The sequence below is a fragment of the Bipolaris sorokiniana genome (genome assembly GCF_000338995.1).
Source record: "Bipolaris sorokiniana ND90Pr unplaced genomic scaffold COCSAscaffold_8, whole genome shotgun sequence".
Taxonomy (NCBI): domain Eukaryota; kingdom Fungi; phylum Ascomycota; class Dothideomycetes; order Pleosporales; family Pleosporaceae; genus Bipolaris; species Bipolaris sorokiniana.
The window spans coordinates 1,731,604-1,740,105 of NW_006911902.1; the positions used below are offsets into that span (position 1 = coordinate 1,731,604).

Here is an 8,502-nt window from a genome sequence, read left to right on the forward strand (position 1 = left end):
AGAATAGAAAAATGAAAATGATTGACCTTGGGAGGTTCAGTGGTTGGCAGAGTAGAGACCCTTACGCCAGCTAGTGCTAAGCTACACACTGCGAGGCTGATCAGCTTCGTGCTTCTTGATAAAACATCATGCACAGGCCATGCAAATCATTTTGACATCGGCTCGTGTCAACAGTGGTTCGCTATATTTGCACGCGACGAAATGCACATTGATGTTGAGTTCTGGTCAAGGTTGCATACGCTCTCATCTACACCAACCCTATGCTAGCTGCCCCCAGGACACGAGGGTGAGACCATTGCAATCTCAAATCTGGCTTCGAACATCCAGAATCACTTTCGGAACTTCAGCATGGCGGGCACGAAGAAACTCCACAAATCCCTGTTGAGTTCGTCAATTTCTGCCGTCCAACACTGATGAAGGAGCTACCCTGAGAGTTATAACTTGCCTAGAGCATCAACGCTGCTCGTACTGCTTACCCCGTCACCAGCACCTCCAAGTAATTTGTGAACGACAAAATGTACGGCTTGTAAGAGGGGGAACTCGCACCGCTCAATGGATAGGCCGAGGTAGTAATCATTGCCCATCAGCTCTATGATCAATCTGTCAGCCCATCAAATATGTCAAGAAAGCGGTATGGATTACATGTTCACTAACCTATAAGTTTTGGAGTGGTGAGCCACGTGCGAAGCCGTTGCCATTTCTGTTCAGTCTGATGTTTGACAGGAAAAAATAGCCCTACGTTGACGTTGGGTCCTTTGTCGCCAGAGCGTCCGTAGAGTAGTGATCCCAACGCAACCTTTATGGTAGGCCCAGAAAATGCAACTGGCGGGTTTAATACCATGTGTTGAAGTAACGCTGGACGTGATAAATTCACCCGTGTGCTATCAAAGCACATTTCTAGATTCAATGGCTGGACATTGGAGGCAGTTTCATAATACTCCGGCGCTGGCCCTAACAAATGCAACCTTTCGGTGACGTTGCTAATGGGGACGAGCCCTGTGTACAATCTCACAGATCGCTTGGGATCTGCAGTGCGATAGTCAAGAATCGGTGTCAAAGCCGGAAACCCTTGCAGTTGATTGCTCAGCAGCGGCCCAAGAAAATGACCGCGCGTGAGCACCGCCACATCATCTGCTTGGGCAAAAACACTATAGAGATTTTGGGGCTAGTCGAAGGCCACCTGAAAAACCGAAAAGCTTACCGTAGTAATGCAGTAGCCTCGTTGAGTGACGTCGGATCTTCACGAGGGGACCCAAGCAGCTGAAAGTCGAGCCGTTTCAATTTGGATGTGTCGATCATCTTCATGGACTGACTTCTAAAGCTCTCGGCTTTTACCTCAGCTCCAAGTCCTGTAATCAGGACATAAAATTCAACTTGATAACCAGCTTCAGCCGTCACCGCGAGTTTCAAAGTCTTTGGAGACGGTAGCCCTGTTGTATTCTTGTTATTTCAGTTCTGTATTGTTATGTCTTGACCCTCTCACCTCTCGCCCCCTGAATCATGACCTTGTCCTTCCCTAACTGTTCGAATTCAACGCTTGTCAAGTCTACAATGACGTCCGGATTCAGATAGTGTGTGCCTTGCAGTTCGTACACGAATTGTGTCTTGACGGTATCAACTGTCACCCTAGATTAGGTACAGTTAGCAAGATCTGGATAAGAGCTACATGTTGGATAATTCACTAAATACATTCCATTTTGGTTTGGCTGCTTTTGAATGATGGCTGTCCCATCAGCAAATACTTCAGCGATCGGAAAGGACAAGTCAAAGTGATGTTGGCCCATTTCCTGGTAACCAGAAAAGAATCCTCCGCACTGAAAACTATAAGCTTTGCACATCGCCCAATTCTATCAGAATGCTTACAACGTAACATCCGTCCGTACATCGACCAACAGTAACAAAATCTGCGCCTTGCTCAAGGGCGGGTTGAATACCAGCTGACCCGATGTAGACCTTCGCTGAAAGTATTTTTCCATGCAATTTTTGGAATTTTTGGAAGGGTTCCGCTGTCTCCTCCAGCGGCTGTACGTTGAGAGAGTCTAGATCACTGAGTACATCATCTCCAGTAACAAAAGCCACTTTTCTTTGTAACCCATTCTGGGTTAGTAATTTAGCAACCTGCAATGCAAATTTCCGTGGGTTGCCGCCTCCGGCATTTACAACAAACTTGATTTTGTTAGGTTACGATTTATATAGAGGGAGTATGGTTCGAAGTGAATGGAGAAATCCTGGCTCATAGTGTTTGGCACCGTGAAACCCTTTCTGCAGTGCGCGTGTACCAATATTGTATTCGGAGAGCCAGTCCCCAGTGATCGCGTCAACCTTTAATGCCCCAAGTAGCATTGAACGTAGACCTATGAAAATTTAGTTGTACAGTAAAAGTGGAGTGCCGAGATTTGACCCACCATCTAGTCGGTCTCCAGTCGACCCAGAAATGTTGCCAATGAGTATCGGCCGCATGTTGGAATAATTTCTTCTTCGTGGTATACAGCCAAGACCTTCTGGTGAAACACAAGATTGATTGTTGGCTCTTGTTACATTAGCTTTGGACATTCTTGTGTGTTGCTCTGTGTCGGCCTGACGCAGCAGCAGCGCTTTCTATGCTCTCGGCCCGAGCGCATGTATTGTACCTTGTGAAAGGATCTAAATGGAACCGTAAATAGCTTGCACTACAGTTAACTTATATATGGTATTGTGCCTAGCATCCCTGTATCAAGCTTCTGGTTTCCTCTTTAATACCCTTTGATACTTTTCGAGCTGGATAGCACCTCCATCGCCTCAATCAACAGCTGCACCCTACCGAGATGGGAAGAATACATCGCTCGCGATATACTGTCGACATACCTGAAGTCGATCTCTTGACATTTGTCTTTCGAGCTAAAAGCGCATCTTTCCGGAGAAAACCCCAATATATCGACGCATTTCGACCAGAGCGACATTACAGTCTAGTAGAAGGCGAAGGATTTGCAATGCGCATTGGATTAGGACTACGCCAATTGGGACTGAAAACTGATGACAAAGTCTCACTATTTTCAAGCAACAACCTTTTCTTCCCAATTCTATTTTGGGGAGTTATAGCAGCAGATTGCGTTTTCACCGCAGTCTCGCCGACGGCGACTGAAGCAGATAATCTATTACGTGCATCTTCTACGAACACATCTTCTTATTAATATTCCTTATATAGAATTAGAATACCAGACCCGGGCGTCCGATGCCAAGGTACTCATTAGTAGTCCCGACACAGTCGATAAGGCTCTAAAACCGGCATTCGCAGTGGGAATCCCGAAAAGTCAAGTGTTCGTCTTTTGTCATCTAGAAGACGCGAGCGAAGTCTCACGATCAACTACTGCCCAGCCGTGGACTTCCTTCTGGGCGTCTGAAGTGGAGGCCACATCCTTCCAATGGAAAGCATCTACGGATCCCAAATATCTGAATTCTGAAGTTATTATTTTGAATTCTTCCAGTGGGTTCGTTTAAGTCTCCATTAGTCACGTTCGGGTCTGACAGGGTGTTCAATACAAAGGACGACTGGAGCACCGAAAGGCGTTGAAATTACGCACGCAAATGTTGTCGCCAACCCCACTCAGCTGGTGCATTATCGCAAAATGAGCGCTGATATACCTGAGGCCTATGCCAGAAAAGAGCGACTTGCACGTTCAGGCGAACGATGGTTAGCACCGCTGCCAATGTACCATGCCTATGGGCAGATCTACTACTGTGTCAATGCTCCTCTGGTTGGGGCTAAAGTCTACATCATACATCGTTACTCCATAAGACTACTGCTTCTTTTTGTAGATATCTATTGGATTACACTTCTTACAGGAGTTCCGACAATCCTTGTTCAGATGTCTAAACAACCGGCAGAGATGCATAATCCTAACTCTATAGAATATGCACTCACAGGCTCTGCTCCACTCGGACAAGACACTGCGAAACAGACTGAACAGCAATATCTATCTCGTGGACTGGTTCTACGCCAGGGCTGGGGTATGACAGAAACGACAAATTCGATGAGTGGTTTCTCGCCAGATGATCCCCATGATGCGTCCTCAATAGGATATCTCAATCCGAACTTTCTTGGAAAAATCATGCCTGTGGATGGACAGTCCTGGGCTGGTAATGTGCCAACTGGAACTGAAGTTGGGGAGCTGTGGGTCAGTGGAAAGAATGTGATGAAGGGCTATTATAAAAACCCTCAAGCTACAAGCGAGGCCATCGTGATGGAAGATGGTATCCGGTGGCTAAAGACTGGAGATATTGCTTATTTCAACGAGGCAGGCAGAATATTCATTGTGGATAGACTCAAGGTGGGTTATAACGAAGACCAGACGAGAGTCAGATGGGCTAATACTGTGTTGCAAGGAATTGATCAAGGTCAATGGCCTTCAGGTTTCTCCAGCAGAGCTAGAAGCAGCCATAGTTTTACACCCAGGAGTCGCAGATGTGGCAGTTGTTGGAGTGCTAATGTAAGTGCTGTTATATAAGTTCTCGATTATGTTTATAGTGTGTGCTAATATAAACATAGGAATGATAACGAATGTCCTCGTGCGTTTGTTGTCAAAAAGGATGAAAAAATTACTGCGAAAACAGTTTATGAGCTTGTTGAAAATAGATTCGCAAAGCAAAAATGGCTTTCTGGGGATGTAATTTTTGTGGATGAGCTTCCTAAGACACCAAGCGGAAAAGTCATTAAACGCCAGTTGACTAATTCGGCGAAAGAAACTAGCAAACTCTGACACTGAACTTGGAAATATATATTCTGATACCATAACAAAAGATAAATCATGGCATAATAGTAGGTTTTCGAGCGGTAGGTATAGACTGGGAGGTCATTTTGGCTTCGATAAGCTACGTTCTTTATCCCAATCCCAGCTTGTCCCCTGCTCTCCATTCCACAAGCTCTGTCATGTCTTACCCTGCGTCAACTCTCTACTTCGCAGGCTACTCTCCAGACACTCCCTTTTCTTCTATAGATTACCTCATGAGCACACATTCTCTCTCTGATGAGTCCTAATTTTGCACTTTTGTTAGGTTCGTTTCTCACACCTTTGAGCACTTCACTACGGCTATCTTATTCTCTAGTGATAGGTACAGTTTCGGCTCCAGATACTAGACGAACTAGCTCATGAGTAATGAATCCTTGAAGACGTGGAAAAGACAAGACCATATCAGCATGGATCAGAAAGACCCGAAAGAGCGCAGCAAGGTTCAAGCCATATAAGTCCCCTTCTACCGTCTATGACAACTGTGGAAATCCAAACGTACAACATCATCACTCTCTTGAAATTGAGCCTCTGGGTAGGTGACTAAGGTCGCTAGGCGTAAGGCAGATCAGCCAACAGCCTATAGAACTTTTTGAACACGCATTGATAGCCATGTAAAAGCTAGTCTGCTACTAGTTGTCTGTTATCTAATAGCATTATAAGTGTTCCATTTACATACTATAGTTCACTAGTACACCGTGATCAATCAAACTGTTGTTTGCTGATCAACAAGTCTTTTTCTTGTCACCTGTTTCTTAGAGAAGATATTGAATTTGGATATTGTAACCACATTCTTCAGTATATCTCAATACAGGGTGCCAGTTCAGTCCTGCGCTGCTCCAGATGAGGTAGCAGCATTGATCGGACCAGCCAAGTTAACTCCAGAATTAGTGTAGATACCAAATGGATCACCACTGTCCTGCTTGGGATCGTAATTACAGTTGCCAGTCGATGGGGGCAGAAGCTGCCAATACAAGTGAGGCAGGCCAACAGAGTCCATGTTGATCACCTCCGGGACGAATGCTGACCTTTGATCATACTTTTGAGAGTCAATACCCAATTCTTCAAGATAGACCTTTTTCCCATTAGCTTATTTGATCCAGTTGGGCATATTGGTGCTCCACTGACCAGGCACACTAGCATAGCGTTGGATGGAGATGGCGGAGATGGCGTCGCATTGAGTGACAGCAGGGAGAAAGGTATATCCGTGCGAGATGTCACCGCCCAGGCCACCAGTAGAGACTAGAATACGGCTCTCGAGTCCTGCTATGCGCATATGTCTAGCGCGGCCACACATCCAGCCAGCAGGATCACCATTTTGGCATTGGCTGGGTCCAGGGGTCATGGGCTCGTTCTGCAGCGCACAATTTACGTTAGGAAAACTGGAGCTGATCAGATTCAGAGGACTAAGTTAGGGATATTTACCTGGATATTGAAGCTGAAGATGGCTTGAGGCCAGTTCTTCCAGACTTTCCCGGAGTATTTGCCCTTGTAGTTGAGAATGTACGACAGGCGAGCGTCATATGTATCGAAGGCTTCTTGCTTTTGATAAAAATATCCAGCGCCCCAACGGGCCCAATAGGCGTCCCTTGACGATGTTAGGAGTGTGTAGTCTTGATTACCACGTCAACAAATCAACTTACTTCCTGTAGTCACCGATCAGGGAGTTCGAATCGTGAAGAGCATTAATACCAGCTAGCTTTACCCATGTATCGAATGAAGTATGGAGTCGACGTAAACACCACAAGAAGTATTTTGCCGACCTTTAGATCAACGAAACTATGCAAGCAGCGATGAGAAGGAACACTGCCACCATCGATATGAACAAGTCTAGCATCGAGGAGGCACTTGATCGTATGCACTCTGTATACCATGTGCAGTACAAAATCCTTACTACAAATGTCACGACTCAGGTGGTTGAACGGCACCTTGTTGAGGCCACAACAAATTATTTTCTCTGTTTGGGATTGACAAAATGACGAATCAAGATGTGGAGGCTGTCGCCTCGGAATAGCCGACGACGCAGAAAGAAAGACTTTACAATCGGGCCGTGTTCAGATGTTAGGAAAAGGCTGTTAGATTTTCCATCAATCAATCTGTTCACCGTTGATATGCTACATTGAGTCATTTTAGCGTAGACAACTACTATACAGGGCTGATTTTAGTATAATAGTAGGGTGGATAAATTCTAGTCATGGTTCATAGCTACCAAACACCCGTTTTCCGAATACAACGGTATTCCCGGCTCTGTTTCTCAGTCGGAATTTACGAGATTAGGTTTAGTAGCTAAAAATCAAAGAACGGAGGTAAACAGGCCCGGAGCCATTTACGCAAACTTCTCCCCATTCTAAACAAGTTAAGCACACACCAACTTCGAGTTTTTCAGAATAGGTGTAATTTTAGCGAAATATATACAAATCCATCCCAAGAAATCTATTACAACTAGTGCCAACTCGTGCAGCCCACGCGCTATAGAGCTAGAAGCTGGTAAAGTAGCTAATCTGAACACGTCTCACTCACGAAAACAAAAACACACAGACCATCTAGTTGCTTACTAAGAAAAGAGCTTAGTAATAAAATGCCGCCAGACAGTGATACTATTGTAGTAAATACTCAGGAAAACAGACAGGAGAGCCTAGGGCCAGAGGCCCAAACTGATAGAGAAATGGAGATAGAGTCTACTCCAGCTACACCTACTCAAAACCAACAAACACCTAGCGTGTTTGAAATACTAATACTACCACCAAACAAACGATACGCCAACTTCTCACCAGAGAATACCTATAGAGGTAGAAATCCATACTAGAATACCTCTAGCCTAAAACCAATCGCTAAGAACTCTGAACAGGCAATCTATTGGGCTAGAGATCTAATCCTTCAAGCCTCTACAATGGAAGAATCCCACGTAGCCTAAAATAAGCTACTAGAGCTACTAGACGTCTTTAGAGACTATACTGAAACTGGCAGAGTAGCTAACTAAATTATGGAAAAGCTATCTGCCAAACTAGCTTACCACTCAGCTACGCTGGCAAATGCCTCCCAGCAGGCAACAAAGACGCTCAAACAAGCTACTACTATAGCTTCTAATAAGGCACAACCAATAGCTATACAAGTAGCTCAAAAACCAGCCCAAACCTCCTACGCTACAATTGCAGCAAACAACTCAAACCAGGCCTGGATAACAGTCCAACCAAAGAAGAAGCTAGCGCAACTAGCTAAAAAACCAGTATCTTACTACCAGACGCTAGTAACACTAGAAGAGGGCCAAATAACCAGCCCTCTACTAGTAAGAAATAAGATTAACCAAGCCTTCCAGAAGGTTGGCATCGCTGGCCCAGTTATCCAACAGGTAGCAACGAGTAAAAGAAACAACCTTATCCTTACGACCACCGAAGGATACTCAGGAGAATTTCTTCTAAAGCAAATCAATACTTGGCAAAACCAGCTGCCAATTAAGAAAGCCCAGCCTCTAGAGTCCTGGACTAAACTCGTGGTACACGGAGTACTAACAACCTTTGATGGAGCTGAAAACCTCTAGCTTCTCCACACAGAAATCCCAACGTATAACAAGAACCAAACTATTGTTGGGAACCCCTACTGGCTATCTAGAAGCTGGAAAAGCAAGTAAACAAGCTCTATTGTCATAGCTTTTAAATCCGAAGCAGAAGCGAAGAAGATTGGTAATAGAATAACAATACTTGGCCAATCGCTCCGGGTTGAGAAATACCGCTAAATCCCA

The 8,502-nt window shown here is 44.9% G+C and overlaps 4 protein-coding genes across 4 annotated transcripts; 2 read left to right on the forward strand and 2 right to left on the reverse strand.

Moving 5' to 3' along the window:
* Positions 1-303: 303 nt before the first annotated feature.
* On the reverse strand, positions 304-2,553 carry COCSADRAFT_27259 (uncharacterized protein; the record flags this gene model as incomplete). Its single annotated transcript, XM_007702159.1, has 9 exons — positions 304-378; positions 477-589; positions 655-1,148; positions 1,202-1,430; positions 1,484-1,626; positions 1,690-1,814; positions 1,864-2,147; positions 2,250-2,354; positions 2,406-2,553. 9 exons carry the CDS (start codon positions 2,551-2,553, stop codon positions 304-306), a joined length of 1,716 nt encoding a protein of 571 aa, XP_007700349.1.
* A 251-nt stretch (positions 2,554-2,804) lies between these two features.
* COCSADRAFT_172195 (uncharacterized protein) lies at positions 2,805-4,736 on the forward strand (the record flags this gene model as incomplete). Its single annotated transcript, XM_007702740.1, has 5 exons — positions 2,805-3,138; positions 3,185-3,463; positions 3,544-4,307; positions 4,363-4,466; positions 4,526-4,736. The coding sequence occupies 5 exons, from the start codon at positions 2,805-2,807 to the stop codon at positions 4,734-4,736; spliced, it is 1,692 nt and encodes a 563-aa protein (XP_007700930.1).
* Positions 4,737-5,586: 850 nt separating this feature from the next.
* Positions 5,587-6,286, reverse strand: COCSADRAFT_27261 (glycoside hydrolase family 5 protein; the record flags this gene model as incomplete). Its single annotated transcript, XM_007702160.1, has 3 exons — positions 5,587-5,852; positions 5,892-6,145; positions 6,189-6,286. The coding sequence occupies 3 exons, from the start codon at positions 6,284-6,286 to the stop codon at positions 5,587-5,589; spliced, it is 618 nt and encodes a 205-aa protein (XP_007700350.1).
* Positions 6,287-7,341: 1,055 nt separating this feature from the next.
* On the forward strand, positions 7,342-8,502 carry COCSADRAFT_358642 (uncharacterized protein). The gene has a single exon (XM_007702741.1). It carries the CDS (start codon positions 7,747-7,749, stop codon positions 8,299-8,301), a length of 555 nt encoding a protein of 184 aa, XP_007700931.1. The 5' UTR covers positions 7,342-7,746; the 3' UTR covers positions 8,302-8,502.

Bases quoted from the DNA above. Each gene is read 5' to 3' on its own strand.
- COCSADRAFT_358642 (XM_007702741.1), top strand. From the start codon at position 7,747: ATGGAAAAGCTATCTGCCAAACTAGCTTACCACTCAGCTACGCTGGCA.